At 42.4% G+C, this 17,485-nt stretch overlaps 1 protein-coding gene across 4 annotated transcripts in view; it reads right to left on the reverse strand.

The window, feature by feature from the left end:
- The window catches only part of srgap1a (SLIT-ROBO Rho GTPase activating protein 1a), a 97,776-nt gene that overhangs the window by 20,228 nt on the left and 60,063 nt on the right, over positions 1-17,485 (reverse strand). For 3 of the 4 annotated variants that reach the window (XM_031283138.2, XM_031283140.2, XM_031283141.2), the window contains exons 6-15: positions 17,172-17,300; positions 15,459-15,680; positions 14,890-14,991; positions 8,391-8,588; positions 7,817-7,901; positions 6,575-6,602; positions 5,080-5,185; positions 2,257-2,317; positions 1,409-1,486; positions 1,035-1,169 (exon numbers count right to left, since the gene is read on the reverse strand). In XM_031283138.2, the coding sequence (XP_031138998.1) occupies positions 1,035-1,169; positions 1,409-1,486; positions 2,257-2,317; positions 5,080-5,185; positions 6,575-6,602; positions 7,817-7,901; positions 8,391-8,588; positions 14,890-14,991; positions 15,459-15,680; positions 17,172-17,300 (1,144 nt within the window). Of the gene's footprint in view, positions 1-1,034; positions 1,170-1,408; positions 1,487-2,256; positions 2,318-3,730; positions 3,765-5,079; positions 5,186-6,574; positions 6,603-7,816; positions 7,902-8,390; positions 8,589-14,889; positions 14,992-15,458; positions 15,681-17,171; positions 17,301-17,485 lie in introns of all 4 variants that reach the window. The other variant, XM_031283139.2, reaches the window with a different exon arrangement.

Genomic DNA, 17,485 nt, shown 5'->3' on the forward strand with positions numbered 1-17,485 from the left:
TTAGTGAAAAAAGTCAACTGAGAGCAGTTAAATGGAAAAGTGGTCTTGTAGCTGGTCTAATCTGCTCCATATGGAATAAGCAGAGGGGTTTTAATATGAAGCCTGCTGGGCGTTCAGCCCGCACTGCAATCACTGGCATGTTGTGCTGGGGAATGTAAACAGGGAATCCCCATCACTCATCCTGCACAAATGTGTAAAAGTACACCCAGGAAACGCACACAGACACACTTCGCACACTCTTGACAACATTAGAAACACACATGCACATGGCACACACAAAGCTGCACGAGGCATTACAGCACCCGTTATGCCCAGAGCCTAAAGCCCCACCCCCCCATGTTATGTCTTAAAAGATCAGAAAAAGCCACACAAAGAGCTGACTGATCTGTGAACTGACTCACAACAAAATGACAATGTGACTATTCTTATGAGGACTTCAGTTCAATTCAGCTATGGATTCAAACGCCGCTCAGTGCTGGGGACATTTAACATTCCACCACGATCCTGTAAGTGTGGCCTGCTTTGTGCCACTTATGACAGATATCCTTCTCAGTACTCGACCAAATACCACAGAGTAGTATCAACACAAAGTTTCAAAGACGAATGACAAAACACTACAGACGGTTAATTATACCGTTTCATCTGAAGACTATATTTGATGGGAAATACAAATGAATGATGGTAAAGATGCTAGCTAATAAGACTAAAGTTTCTAACTTTGAAAATGTCCACACAGCACGTTGCAGACCAGAGTAGTGTCAGTGAGAAGGACAATGCCAAGTGCATAATAAAAAAAAAAAAATAAAAAAAGTAGACGGTCTGTGGAGATGTATTTTTTTATGTAAACTTGACCGTCATCTGGGCCATAATCCACCTGAGCGGGATTCATTTCCCGTTTGAATGACAAAAAAATTATCTTTTAACACAATAAAGATTCAACAGATAAACACTGTGTTGTAATGCCATGATCAACAACAAAGAGATGCACTCAGAAGAAAACTACTGATCATGGGCAAAAATGTGTGCGTTCTTACTGATGCAAGACAGCAGCTCATTGAACCTCTCTTTGGGGAAAAGAGGGTTCTCCAGACCGCGGAAGTAAAGTTTGAGAACGCCAGCCACCGAGTTGATGTCATGACCGTTCTCATCGTCCGCCAGGGGGTCGTTTCCTAAGACACAGACAAGTGAGAAGGTCAGTTGGACATCTCTAATTATTAAAAATGCATAATGATTTCATGTGAAATATACCTAAATAACTACTCAAAACGCCCACTGGCTAAAAATGGTCAACATAATTGATAATTGGTCCCTAATTGTGCCAAAGATTTGCGTCTGACAACACTGAGGCAAAAGCAAAGATCCAGGTGATAATGTGTAGCTAATACAGTTTAACAGATACATAATGTACCTCTTTCGAAAGAGTTCTTGATGTCATTGACTTCCAGCTGGGATCCAGATACACGGAATATTCCTTGATGTTGAAGACCTGCACATACAAAGACAAAGACAGAGACAGAGGGTAAGGAAGAAGGAGAAACAGACTGAAGAGGGTAATGGACAGACACACTCAACATGCTCATAGGTCCAGTCTGATGGTCGCAGAAAGAAACTCCCCCACTCAGCAAATAAAGCCTACTTTAGTTGGACCTAAAAGGCACATCCTGTTCGTTAAGCCCCTTCACTTTTCTAATTAAAGATAATTAATGAGTCAGGGAGGCCGCAATCAAGCTTTACTAAAGTGTCTCCCAGCTGGGATTAGGGCTTAATAAGGGGAGAGGTCAGGGGTCAGGAGGAAGCATGATTAGTCTGCTGTTTGTCTCTTTTAGATTTCTACGCCATTAGTTTGCTGCGCCATAAGATGCAGCGGACGACCCTACAAACCATGCTTATGAGTTTAAAAAGAAAAAGATCTGGTTGCAAACCCAATATTGTAACTCATAATTTGTGCTAGGCTAAGCTGTCTTGTTTGTTTTGGAAACTGGGTGTGAAAAGGCTGCACCGCTGTAAACAGGATGGAATCTGCATTTTCCCATGACTGAACACACTGAAACACCAACATGGAAAACTACACCCAAAACAATTAATGCTTGGAAACCACTGGTAGGGTCACTTAGTGTCAGATAGACTTTGAAATGAAAATGCGGGTTGCATTTGGTTTATGAGAAGAATTCGTCAAAGAAAATACAAATACAAGTTATGATTGCTTAATTGAAGTGACACAAATGTCCACACGCTGTACAACAACAACCAACTCACCATACAAATTTATGCAGCGGATACAGCTTTCAACCACACGGGGGATAGCTTGTCCAGAGTCCTTTGAAGGCAATGTAAACAAAAACACCCAAATGTCAGATCATGTATAGTTGGTATTACATGTACAAAAGCTAGAGCCCGACAGATACTGGCATTTTGAGACATCGGTAATTGAGAATAATGAAAATTGTATGCAATAATAATATTGTTTACATAAAATACATTCTGTTTTAAAGATATATCAAAAGTAAAGATACAAAGTAAGGAAAACAGTTCTACAATAGCAAGCATAACCAGTACTAGTAAATTTAAGATAACGCTAAGTGTAAATGTGATTCATATTTATATTATTTTAAATAACTATGAATAGAAAGACATTACACAAAACTTCATTTAGGTGTGTAGTATCAAATGCACATAATACATTTATTATGGCAGTTTACCTCTCTTTAATTCCTTTTTGTACGTATATCTGAACACATATAGGCCAACATATCTGATATATAGAACAATGATATTGGCCTGCTGACGTATCGGTCGGGCTCTAACAGAAACTGGTTAACCTGATGTTAAAAGTATATAAACATGCACACCCAGTGTAAGTGAAGAGGGAGGGTTACCTTTTTGAGATCTTACTGAGACAGACTTCACCAGCTATTTGTTTATGCCCAGTCTCCCATAATAACTCACTGATCATGAAACATCAGAAAATATACAGAAATTACTAACTAGCATGTACAGACCTGATGTCCAACACATTTCGATTGGCCTCCAGTGATGCTAAATATACTTTGTGACTTGTTATGCTAGCATACAATTGCACTCTGTGTTTAAATTAAGTAGAGCTTATCTAAAGAGCCACACACTCAATATGGAGCTAGGGGCAGGAGTGGCGAGGTTGAGAGGAGCAGCACCGTCTCCTTCAGAGAAAACACATTCCTCTCACACACTGAGGGTGCACTCTTGTTCTGCCTCGGTGCCAGCTGCCCCTGTGGCTCAGTGCTGGACAGGGACTCAGTACATGCCTTTAGTGATACAGTGGATCTGTTTACAGCCCTCGGTCAAAACACAGTGACCATGCCAAAATTGACTATCTATTGTTGGAGTTGGGCCATGAGGGGTTGAGGCACAGGTCTGGTGCAGCAGGATTATGTAATACTCTGTCTTTGGATATGTGAGACTGGGGATGACTGCTTTTTATCACATAAATGTGATACCAATTTTGAAGTTGGAAGTATTTCATGCTGGGAAGCAAACCCAAATTGAAACTAAAGATACAACTGTCTGCAACATCTCTGTTTAAGGAGAAAACCTTCAATTCAGTCTGTCTCAGTCTACTCACAGAAGTCAGGTAATGAATACAAGATATAGACAAACACAACATGAGGTGGAAATGTTGTTAGGGCAGGACAGATGAAGGAAATGAGCGCAGGCAAGCAGCATGGGCCCCCCCGAGATGCTTCAAGGTGTCTACCTGATGTCGAGCGTGCGAGTTCCGTCGTCCCCGGCTACAGAGAAGTGTCGCAGAGAAACAGAAAGAGAGAGAAAAGCAAGACCCGGATTAGGACCACAGCAGCTGCCCACCAAAGCTTCTCCTAAGAGCGCACCCTCATTCCACTCTGCACTGGCATCAAACCCAAAAGGAAGTGGACAGGACCAGGCAGGACCGGACATGGCCACCAGTGAGAGGCAGTGAAGAGGCCAGAGGAGGGAGGCAGCACACCTTATCAGTCTGGCATCTGCTCCCTGACTGCTATTTATCCTGCTGTTTCACTGGCCTCTGCTCTCACTGTGGAGGAGGAGGAGGAGGAGAGAATATCTCTACCAGAGCACCTCAGTGATGCAGGGTAGGGATGCATGACATATCGACTCAATATCATTATCGCGATATCACGTTGCGCAATACTATATCGAAATTGTCGCAATAAGTAGGCAATATTTAGTTTATTTTGTGGAGCGCTGCGTCCCGTCCGTTGGCTGTGTGACTCAGTTGTGTTCGATTTAGAGCCCGCTTGAAACGCTATAATGATCATCATTTCATTGGCCAGTTACCGTGCCACTTGCACATGTTAGTGCACATCAGTGCACGGGACCACTACGTGACAAACCCTATGGAGCGTACCACGCGTGTGCATATTTCGACAGAGTGACAGTGTAAGTGAAGAAATAGATAGAGACAACAAAACGGAACGAATCAGAGAAGCGAAAGGAAAGTTGTGTCCTGTTCTCTTTATTTATTTATTTTATACTATCCAACCAGTAAAACATGTCCTGTTCTGTAGACATGGTCCTTATTTATTTATTCATGTTGTACCAGTCCAATATGACCGTCAGTTGAAATAAACCTTGTGCTGTATTTGTTGTGAATCTATTTTGATGCATTTTCCCTTAATTTTTGTAATTTTACATCTGTTTAAAAATATTATTTATATATTGTATAAAAAATGTATATCGATATCGCAATATTCATAATCGATATCGCAATATCACATTTTGTCAATATCGTGCAACCCTAATGCCAGGTCAGCAGTGAGTCAGGGGAGATGACTGAGACAAACATCCCTCCAACTGCCATTCCTCTCCTCCTGCGGCCCTCCAAATCCATCAGAGCCACCCTTACATCCCAGAAGCAGACCGCCACTCACTCATGGGGAAGGTTTCCAGAATCCAACAACTATGTTGTTGTTGTTTTTTTGTTGGTAAAAGATAAATCAAAGCTAAAATGCTTTGGGGGAACCCACCAAAATGGCCAGAAAGCCAGAGCAAGATAGAAAATAGATAGGAGGAGGAGCAATGTCAAGCGGACGGACTGGTAATCAGTACCTTGATAAATGACTCCAAATTGCCATTAAATAACCTAACATTAAAAACAGAGCAGGGTCTAGCCCGCCGGGTGCCGGTGTGGGTTTTGAGCGACCCATTGGGATGTCTAGAATACAAAGAATGCATTAGAATAAGTTAACACTGCAGTTACATTTTTCTTTTTAGAGTGGTTTATGTATTCTCCAATAAACTTTATGTCCTACAAAAATTTAAAGTGAAGTTGAGGCTGACTCATCTTTTGAACCCTTCGACTCAAGATGACGGACGGGCATACGAGGGTATTTTCAGACACTGCTGAAACCCGGGAATTAACTTTCTCCACAAGATATCACAAGCCAGTGAAATATCAGACCGGCTGGGAGCATAATATGTGTCATCATCTACCACATGACAGGCCCTGCGGGGGATTGCCTCTCGTAGTCTGTGTATGTGTTTGTGTGTGTGTGTGTGTGTGTGTGTGTGTGTGTGTGTGTGTGTGTTTTAATGCAATTTAGCTACTTGTGACTTGTAGGACTGAGAGAATAAAAGAGTCCAGGACTTTGGTCCCTTCTGCTGCTCAATCATAGTGACAGAAATAAGCCTGAAGGTGTTTTAAATATCTGATCATGTCAACACATAAGATAAAATATTTACAATATGAACAACTGTGTCATTAAGTATACTACCCCAGCGCGTACTTTATTGGAATTTTACTTGCTACTGATACAAATACTGGTGTTAATCTCTACTTAAGTAGAGCAGGGCTGCACAATAATGTTCTTGGACGATTCTTTTTGTCTATAAATGTTGAAAAAAGTGTAAAACAGCCATCACAGAGCTCAAGGAGACGTCTTTGAATGTCTTGTATTGTCTGACCAACATTTCAAAACCAAAAGATATTCAGTTTACAAGAATATCAAACAAAGAAAAGCAAGAAATTGTCACAATGGAGAAGCGGGAAGTAAGGAGTTTTTGCTTGAAAGATGACCTAAACGATTAATTGAACTGCTCATGTTGAACTGAAAATATGGTCATACAATTTTTGTAAAATCAAATGCGAGTGAAATATGCCGTGCAATTTCATCTGTTTTCAAAGTTAGACTCAGGATTCAACTGACCTCTTGAGATGTTCTTTGAAAATGACTCTAAAACATTTACATTTCATGCAAATTCTTTCTCCTCTCTTTTCTCCACTCTACCACCTCCCATTCTGTTTACAGGCCTGACATACACTACGGTTGGGAATGGCGAGTACGGTCACACTACCACACCACACCATGTTGGGCTTAAAAAACACGGAGGCCGGCGCATCTGCTCAGGGCGCTCCAGGAGTCTAACTAAGGACTCTTTTGCTTTCATGGTCACATAAGACTTCACATGAGAATATCCTGAGGCAAAATGTCCCCGCCTTGATGAGCTGCAACATGTCACCAACGTGTCTGTCGCTGTTGAAAGAAAAGTGGACTGGATGCGTGTCTGGAATATGCACAGGTCCTGAAGTGTGTGTGTACTTTACCTTGTGGTCATGTAGTCAGCTCTGTGGCCTGCGGGTGACGAGAGAAAAGAGAAGAGATGTGAGGGTAAGTTAGATGCGTGGACATGCCAGGACCTGTCTCTGAGGTCCCTGCGGTGCATTTTTGCATACGGCTAGTGAAGCATTTGAAGCCCGCCATCTGTCCGCAACCGCTGGCCTCTTGGAACAAAACCCATACACACACCTACGTGCGCGTGCACACACACGCACGCACGCACGCACGCACACACACACACACACACACACACACACACACACACACACACACACGCACACACACACACACACACACACACACACACACACACACACACACACGTGTGCACGCACACACACACACACACACACACACACACACACACACACACACACACACCAGCTCATAGCTTGCACAGAGACTAATACAGGCAACACTTTAGCTACATTACAATTACGGTACAAACAAACATCCACCAGATGTAGGTACACAGACACACTAATCATTATAGAAATACACAGAGCTACAAGTTTGGACAGGCAAAGTAAGATTAAGCACAAAATAGCTTCCAAATGGTTTTGGAGAACAGGAGTAGTTTCGTTTGTGTGGCCATCTGTTCCTGTGAACAGGATCTGACCTGTCTGTGTGACTCACACTGTACTCCAGCTTATTGACAACAATATCATTAAGGAGCATGTAGGAGAAGCAGGAGGCTTTTCTCTTCCTCGTAAGCACACGGCTCCATTACTCATTAAGTGGACAGTGTGACTGAGACCACCAGGACTGCTGGTTAGGACAATGACTGACTGACACTGTCTGGGTTGACGGTAGATTAGCTGAGGCCTCGAGGAGATCCCACTGATGTAGACCAAGGAGAGAGACCGGCATAATGACCGCCACCCCTCTAATGCACGGCAGTCAATTAAGTAGGGAGCAAATCAATCAAGAAGACGGATAATACAAGCTCACAATCCCCCTCAGCTCTGGCTTGCCTGGCTAAAACCCAGATTACCATCTAGGAGCTTTGAGTAGTGGAAAAAGCAGGCAAACAATGAGTAAGTTTGTTACGGAAAAGGCTGAAGTTTGCTTGAGTAAAATTGCAGAAAATAAAAAAGGACACAATCCAATAACTAATGACACTGATTAGGGCTAATATACACCCTCATTCTAGCTGGAAGAAGGCAACGCACAAAGTTGATTTATCATTAAGCGGTACAAGTATAAAGGTAAAGGGGTCGTGACAGTACCTTCACCAAGTGTCCTCTTCAGCAAGTCATGTTTGGCCTGCAGTTTGGAGATGAGATTACTGCCCTCCAGAAACTCCCGGAATTTCTGTGGAGAATTGAGAGTAATTACACGGCGGGCCTGAGTGCCAGCCGGAGCACCCGCTCTTGAAACAGCAATCTGTGATAAGAAAGCCAAGGGCAAAGGACGCGCTGAGAGTCTTTTTAAAGCTTTTATCAGAGCATGTCCATCTGCAGACTGGAACAAGATAGCAGTTAGCCTTACAAAAAGGAAATATTTTGGGAGAGCTACCCCTCTGCCAACTGATCAAAGTCAATTTCAAGTCTTTTAAGTCCAACTGAATTTAAATGCACAGATTACGCTTTTTCAGTCCAGATATTAAACAGAGTATATTTTTCACTTCTTTTAAAACATATATAGAAAGATTTAACAAAGGGTTCAAAGAGAGTCTATAAGAGAAATGTATTTCTATTTCCATACAGAAATAAAAAGCCATCTCTGAAGTCTTTTCCCTTTGTATTTGCTCATTCTTATTCACCAGCATCCTCTTCTCTTAAACCACGCATCTCCACTCACCATGAAGTAGAACTGCTCTGTCTCCTGCTGGTTGGCCCTCCTCTTGGCGATGCTGGGTTTGCTGAGGTACGTCTCCGACACAGTGGACTTGACCGACTCCGTAGATCGGCTGTGGTGGAAACACTCGGACACGTCGTAGTCTTCAATGGTCACCATGTCCTGGATTGTGGTCAGAGTGGCCTCCGACGTCTTTTTGATCTGGAGATATAAGGGAGGGGGGGGGGGGGAAGTTGAAGGATTGCAAAAAAACAGCCATCTTAAAAGCATCCTCTCTTCACTTTCACGATGTTACCATCACATCATATCTAGCAGCTTGTATCATCACACTCGCTAAAAAAACCTCTCTCGCTATTTCATGACACACTGAAAAATTCAGGTGTTTTCTGACAAGATGCGAGTTCCTAAAAATCCACCAGCCCGTGAACATGACTCCCAGCCAAAGCAATCAATTTACATGCACTCAGAGGGGCCAGAGGTGAACGGTGTCTGCTAGAGATGGTACATTCAGTCGCAGGCTTTTAAGATTCATTTCCATAACCGCCTCTTTCCTGTCTAACAGGAGTGCTTCTGCCGGAGCTTATAATCGTCAGGACTTTGGCGAGCGTGCACCACCACTTACTGCTAAAGATGTTCGGCCAGTGCAAGCGCTGCAGGCCATAACGGCGTCCAGTATATGATGACATAAGATGACGGAGGATGTGACAAATGAGCTTGTAATAGCTCCATAACAGTTAAAGAGATCAACGCAGATATGAATTAATTGTGCAAAAGACAAAGAACAAGCAAAGCAAAGCAGTACACAGATGTGATGGTACAAGGTTGAGAAACAATAGACGGCTTCACACTTCATACTATCACTGAGGCAATCACCAGGGTTGCTTGTAAATTCAAACTAGTGTCAAATATTCAGTTATCCTAACAAAATTCTGAGTACAGTTCTTGTGTACTTCATCAAGACAACGTAGCGATGGGATTTATTTTTTACAAAGATTGCTCATTGCCCATTGACTGCAATAGCTTACATGAGGACATAAGTCAAAATATTGCCAACAATTTCATTTTTTTTAGATACAATTCTGAAATTGAAGACACTACTTTTTGTAATTTATTTTGATGAACATTAGAGTTAGCTGTTGTTTACAGCAGGTTTACAGTACATGTTGATGCACTGCAGGCTCAATTTTTGGTAATCAAAAAATCTGGCTGGATCGTTTGCGGAGGACAGTCTGAAGATGTAGTGGAGCAATTTTGGTATCCATTTAGCAAAAACTGTGGGAGGAGTAAGCCAGTTGAGGAAGTTTACCATTGGACTGGACCTTTGTGCAAGGTTTGGTGATTTTTCATGCACGGGAAGGCAGATTTCATGGTAGGAAGAAGAAGAATATCCGCAAATACAAGAGGGACCTAATATATTAGTATTTATGAGAATTAAGTTGTATGAAGTATATTTTATTTTTTGTGAAAAGTGAGATTTATTTTGAAAAAAGAACAACAGTCCACAGTCATGCTAGCAGTTCTGTGAAGCTTTACTTCATAGCTGTGCTTTGAGCTCAATGCTAACGTCAGATTGCCAACGTACTCAGTGACACTGAACATTCTTACATGCTGATGTTTAGCAAACTACTAAAATGTAAAACGTATAGCTGAGGCTGATGGGAATGTCATTAGTTTTGCAGATATTTAGTCATAAACCCTTTGGTTGATGGCTAAATACCAGCAATATCTTGAAATTAAAATTGTGACCTGATAATGGATAACCTGATCATGAAAGTCAGTGCCAAATTTCATGACAATCCATTATTGAGATATTTCAGTCTGGACCGACAAACTGACACTGCAATACCTACAGCCTTTAAGTTGTTTTTTTGTCTCAGGTCTGGCCCTTATACTCAATGATATGATCTACATAAAAATGTCCAATTATAAATTGAAATGTCCCGATTGTGAGGATTACAAATTTCCGTCATGTATTTAAATTGCACGTATGATCTATGAGGTTGCAGAAACACATCATAAAAAACTCGACTAAAATGGATTAGTCAATGAGTTTACTAAAAATATATCAACATAGGGCCATATCAGCTAAGGACAATTGCAAAACGAGGTGAAGTCTGAATAAGACGAGAGAGAAAATGTTAAATGGAGACAAACAGAAAAAGAGGAAGAGTCTAGAGACTGTCAAGCATGTGAGCATGACTCACTGATGTGGAAAAGCTGCAGAAGGAAAGAGGCCATGCTGATGTAGAGACACCAACAAGCACCTTGAAGGACAAATTCAGCCAATCGCTCCTTTTTCCTTCAACAGAGAAACTCTGGGGTCGGATAGAAGTGCTGTGACGATAGCAGCTGGATTGTGTGTGCACCACAGGTCGACGACACCCGGAGTGAGACACAGCTGGAAGTCCTCCTAATTATTCTTAATGGTCAGGAGGACCCCCACTCAAAGGTAGTGATTTTCTTAATTTGTTCTTAATTATTAAGCGAGTCTGACCTCATTGCTAATGAAAGAACAAGGTGGATTCCTTGTGTAACTGTTTAACATACATAACTGTAACTGTATACACACCGAGACAACAGTAAATTACAGCTTGTTTTTTTAAACTGTGTGACCTGTGTCTCATTTGGCCTTCAAAAAGAAAAAGGAAAAAACACCTGAAAAGCAAGGTGGCCTTCATCTCTTTCATGTGTCACACTGATGGATTACAGTGCTGACACACATGCTTGGGCACACAATGTGGATGTAGTTAGAGTGTCATCCATCCCATCCTGAAGCAAAAACACACTGCAGGTTTAAACACGCCTAATGACAGCATAGGAAAGGAAATGGGGGATTCTGCGATTGTAAAACTTTGCAAAAACATCATCCTGTCTTGTGACAAAAGTTGGAGATCATCATTTGGTGATCAAAGGAGTGAAATGAAAGAAAAAAAAACTGCTGCCTTCAAGCATTTTAGGCAGAGAAAACCTTTCAGACAGAGAAAACATCCAGAAATCTACACTTACACCATCAATTTACACATTATGCATATATGCATTGTAGTGTTATCCACGGCAGGTGCCTAAAATAGGCAGCTTACTACGACATACAGTACAGTCATTAGTTACATGCTCTGAGTGTGTTGGGTCTCTCTGTCCCTGTGTCCCTGGCATCCTGGGTGGGCCCTGTAGAGGCGAGAGGCCCAGCTGTCATCATAAAGACAGGACCCATGCATGCGAGAGAATCGCTCCCAGTGAAAAAAGCTGTTGAGTTGATCCATTATTCAGCAGACGAATAGTTACCAGTGTTTACTGCTGGGCTCAATTACAACAGAGCTCTTAGAGAGACTCGGTGGATATGCCTATTAGTCCCTGAAGCTGCACAACAGATCTGGAGAAAGTCCCAGGGATCAAATTAAGTTTGTTTATTTTCAATAAAGAACCATGACTCATGTATTTCCTACGTTGCTGCCAGTGACTGTAAAAAACAGACAGCGCACTGAAGAGCTAAGCATCAGCCTGCCTTATTTACAGTCGTAGTTCTCTGGACTGAAAACAACTTCTGCGCTGTCAAAATCCGAAATAATTCCATTCACTTACCGCACTTTAAAATCAATGTTATTCTGCAGGGCAGCAGTACAACATCACTAACAGTTATTTCAACATCTCTCATCACAGCTCAAAAGGCAGACTGCTGTCCATAGCTTTCAACAGACTACGTAGTGAGTGTGTTGTCTGCTGATCACACAGACACACAGACAGACACACACACACACACACACACACACACACACACACGCACACACACGCTCTTTGATGTGCTTCCCTAAGATTTATCTGAGGAAAACAAACACTCCCTGCAAACGAGACGGTATATGGAGTCTTGTGTGAAACGTCTGGAGAATGCCTGTGTGAGCTTCTCTGCTTCATATGGAGGCAGACGAGACTAGATGAGCAGATTATTAAATCTAAAAACAAGATGAACCACGCTGACTGACTGAGGAGAACAATTTCAATTGTAATTTCGTCAGTGAGGCACCCAGCAGGGCTATGTTAAGCCCAACCCTTTAGCAAGAGTGAGATCCAGAGTTTGCTCCCCACGCCGCACCACTGTCACAGAGTAAATTATTCAGAAATGTTTCCTTTCACTGTTTCACAGGAGTCAAAGAGGTTTGAGGAAACAGCTGCACTTCTATTAGGCACTGCCCTGCAGCCTTTCCTGGCCGGATAAAGACAAACTCTTTTTTTTGTCTCTTGTACATTTGACGATTGTGCTTGTAGTTTGTCACAGCGCTATGAAAGTTCATTTTTCAAGGATGTATCTGGCACGCTGTGCCCAGGAAAAGAGGCCATCTGGTGATCCTAACACAAGGCAGCAGCACCCTCCAATTCTGAACCACCAGGACATCCGCTTCAGTGAGGCAGGCGGACAAGGACATGAAGCACCAGGGCTTGTCATCACACGCACGCACGCACGCGCACACACACACACACACACACACACACACACACACACACACACACACACGGATGTATGTGCCCAGTTGCAGAGATACTGTACATACTGCAGGCAGCATGAACTGTGATGACACCAGCGGGAACCTGACAAGCCCTGATACACAGCACAAAACAACACACTGAGTCTGAATGATATTTAGCTGGGCGGCAACTACAGATTATTTCCGTTATTAGTTGATCTATTTATTTTTATCGATTCATGAATTGATCATTGAGAAAATGTTTTTAAAAAATTACAGAAAAGCAGCAAATCCTTACATCTGAGAGGCTGGAACCAGCGAATATTTTTGCTTGTTTATTAAAATTGTGACAGATTCATTTTCAGTAGATTAGCTATCAGTTTGGCTATATCCACGACGTTCCACTTCCGGGATCGCTCCGGTGCCGCAGGAACTTCCGCTGGATGCATGTCTTTTCGCCGATGCCTTTTTACTTCTGCTTTTTTTGTTGGAATTTTAAACTCCAGTGGATTTATGAGGATTTATGTGTGGGTCTAAAGTTGCTTGGAATACAACTCCAAAGTGTTGTCGTGTTGTCGTTGTTACGACAACACTTTGGAGTTGTATTCCAAGCAACTTTAGACCCACACACACACAAAAAAAGAAAATACTACAGTAAAATCATAATTGCTAGAAAATCAGACAGGAACATTTCACTGGCTTCTGCATCGCAGTTCACATCATTTACATTTTGGACTTACAATGCCAACAAACATGTTATCCTAACCATGTTGCTGTAGTTTCATATAGCAGACAACTTTTTAGGGTCTCATTCCTGGACAGGGGGACTAAAACTAATGAAGCAAAGTTAGCAGTGATCCTCAGATCTCTGCAGGGTAAATCCAGACAGCTAGCTAGACTATCTGTCCAATCTGAGTTTTCTCTCGCACGACTAAAACAACTTTTAAACGTACACACGTTCCACCAAAACAAGTTCCTTCCCGAGGCTATTTTGCAGTGGCTCCGTGCGAAGCTCAGCGACGGCCATGTCGATTGTGATTGGTTGAAATCACAATGATCCAGAGCTCGTTTTTCTCCCATCCCAGAATGCAGTGTGGACTAGCCAGACCCTCCTCCGCAGCGCTGTAGAAGAAGGTCTGGCCACGCGAGACTAGCTATCAGTCAATTAATCGAGTTGCCTCAACTCTAGTAACACGCAAATAAGCCCAAAATACAGCTTTCTTATCCATCATTATTCATTCCGGTAGATGTCTTTTCAGTCAATTTCACAACGGGTCGACAATATGATCAAAAGGAATCTGGAGTCACAGTGGATGTAGAGGAAGTTGAGTGACAAGCTCCTGTGTCTCTGTTTGTCTTTGTAGCGGGACAAAACAAAGAGAGTGCACCGATGTGGAGGGAGGAAGAGAAACAGAGCGCATAAAGAGAGACGGCAGTGAGAGCTTATAGAGAGGAGGCAGGTCAGACGTGACACAGAAGCCAGCGTAATGGACAGGATTGCACTCTGTGAAACTGTGGCAGTCATGGTATTTCTCCCCTAATGGCTTTTGTTTTACGAAAAAATAAATAAAGTCGCTTTACTCAAGCAAGCTGCAGACAGATTAAAACAATACAGCCTGAGAAGCAGAGATGCACCTCCAATGTCAAAACAGAGCAGCGCAGGACGGGTTTGTGCGAATAAAAGCGAGACAGTGAATTCTACCGGTGGGAGTAAAAATGGAGGCTTCACAGAGAGGGTTTGATGGCTACCTGCAGGGCATGAGAGAGAGGAAAATACAGAGTGTGCATGTGTGTTTGTGTGTGGTGCGTATATGTAACAAAAACTTCAGCAACTATTTCTCTGTCTCACCTTGGATGACTTCTGGCAAAAGTAAAGTTAACTTTCTTTAGTAGCTTTTAACTTTCTTGCTCTGCAGCTGTCAACATCTTGCAACCAACAAATAGCAGCATGGAATAGTTTTGACATGTTTGACATATCTAAATCCACACCACAAATACCTGTGTAATGGGTTGAATTTATGTTTTGCACTGTTACTGAAGATTACCTCTTCGTTCTCGATCTTTAGAGTAGCCAGGCGAGACTGAAGCTGCTGGAACCTCAGGATGAGCTCTCCGTTCACCGGGGGCTGCAATGAGATCTGACACACCTAGGGGGAAAAAAAGGAAGAGGAAATACATCAGCAATGATCAGAAAAGAGACACTGTAGAGCAAACCACAGTACCGTTTGCCGACTGAATGCAGACAGCCACACAACAGCAGCTAGTTAACAGACATGATATCAGCGTTGGCAGTACCAGCCAAACAGTAAAACTCAACACATGTTGAGCTACATGACTGCAGGGGGAGAATTAACACATGATATCAAATTCAGTGCCCCATAAAACCTGATCCGACGCAGTAAAACGCTGCACTTAAGCCACTGAAATCAGACCTCATTAAGTCTGAGACCTTTTTTAATCAACTCCAAATTCACTTCCATGTTGTTCAGTATATCTGCAGTGCAGCACATACAGTGGATGACTTGGAAACAAACCATTTTAAAACTCATTATATAAATGCATTTTTCTCCAGTTCAGTTCATCATCACAGCTACTATTTTGTCCTGAACTGTACCTCGTCTCCCATATGAGACTGGAACTCAAATTTTGCCGGTGGGCAGAAGGCCGTAGGGAACATCTCCATGAACCTCTGTCGGTCACTGCGCGGGTCCAGACTGTCCACGGCGTTCTCTATGATGTCAAGACCCTCGTGGCGTGACGTCTCAAGGTTGTATTCGGCTGACAGGTAGGTCCGCAGGGCCCGGTTCAGACTGGCGTGGTACCCCAAATCACAGCACTGGAAGGGATGAAAGATCATTGTCAACATGATCCTACAGGTCTCACAATACATAAACTAACACTAGGGCTGCCTGCCCCCAACGATTATTTTCCTTTTTGTAAATTGACAACCTGCTGAATATTAGGCAAACAAGCTAATAATTGCTATATGGTTAATTCAAACAAACATAACATAGTTCTTAGAATTAAGTCTTAAATTATATGTGTGAATATACCTGTAATTGACCCGTGTATGGTAAAAGAAAAAAATTGACCTTTAAACGAGACAAATTTCCCTCGTAAACACTCCAGCACTTTGCCTCTGTGTTACACAATGTTACCTAAATGTTAATAAATGTTACCTCCAGGAACTAATGCTGATTTTTAATAACTAGAACCTTGGCCAAGGTCTCTCCTGGGAAGACACACACCCCTCGGGCACCCACAAAAAAAGCGTGTGCGTGTACACACACACACACACACACACACACACACACACACACACACACACACACACACGCACACACACACACACGGCCTGAGTGATAGGCAAACACAATACCGCTACCAGCCAGCTTGTACACTTTGTTTTTGACTATAAAAAGTCCCCTTCATCAATAAATAAATGTTTATGAGCACGCACACACACACACACACACGCACACGCACACGCACACGCACACGCACACGCACGCACACACACACACACACACACACACACACACCATGGTGCGATTGTAAGGCTTGTGAGCAAAGCAGGGAGAGGGGTAATTTCAGCACACAGCATGCCACTGAATAGAGGTTAAATTTATCCTCTCTTCTGGTCCTGTCTGGAATATAAAACCCCAAAACCTGGCCTTCACCCATTTCCAGTAACACACACACAAGTTTATTTCTCTAACAAAATAATAATAACCCAGGTGACCCATATTATAAGCCATGTTTATTGGTACGGTAGGAAAATTCTTGCAAGACAGAGTAGAGAGAGATAAGTGTAGTGAATGGAGTGACCACAGCTGTACATGACAAAACTAAACACTAGGTCTGAGGGTCAGGGTCCATTCAAACAGTCTGAAAGATATGGAATATTTTAAAACAGTGACAAAATGACAGGAAAAAACACAGTGGAACTGAATATAATATGTGGCTTTCAATACTGACATCAAGAGATGGGAAAGAGGAATAGTTTTCATTACAAAAGTTAATACGCTTATTTAATACAGTCCTGCACTGTAATTTCTATCCCACAGTCTGGTGTCCCAAGATCTCTTTTATATGCTAAAGACATCAGTCTCTTCTCTGATCACCATTTTAAATCTCCTCTAAAAGTCTGTGGGGAAAAAAGACATAATAAAATCTACCTGACTGTAAAGTGTGTGTTTGGTTTATGTAATAGTTTATGTCCTCAGCAAAAACTTTTCCCAGTCTCATTGAAGACAAAACAAGCCTGCGCTGAAGATACAGCCGTCTCTAGAACAGGGCTGACAAAAGCATGTGGTTTTATACTTACATCAATTAAGTCCGACAAGTCGTGGATGTAGTATTTGAAGACGGAGGAGTTTGATGCTTCCAGTGTCAGCAGGTACTCGTTCCGCGCTTTGATCGACTTCAGCTTGTTCTCGGAGTACTTGGCTTGACGCTGATGAGAGAATTAGAGGCATAGAATGAGAAACAGAACACGACAGAGCGAACGAGGGAGGCAGGATGAATTTAATGAGTCGAGAATTGCCTTTTTGACAAGTGATTGTGCTTTAATGTCTCTGCAAGCATCTCAGAACTGAGACTGGATTACTGGCAAATAAACAGCTTCAATAAACAGAGCAG

The sequence above is a fragment of the Sander lucioperca genome, chromosome 7, assembly GCF_008315115.2.
Source record: "Sander lucioperca isolate FBNREF2018 chromosome 7, SLUC_FBN_1.2, whole genome shotgun sequence".
Taxonomy (NCBI): domain Eukaryota; kingdom Metazoa; phylum Chordata; class Actinopteri; order Perciformes; family Percidae; genus Sander; species Sander lucioperca.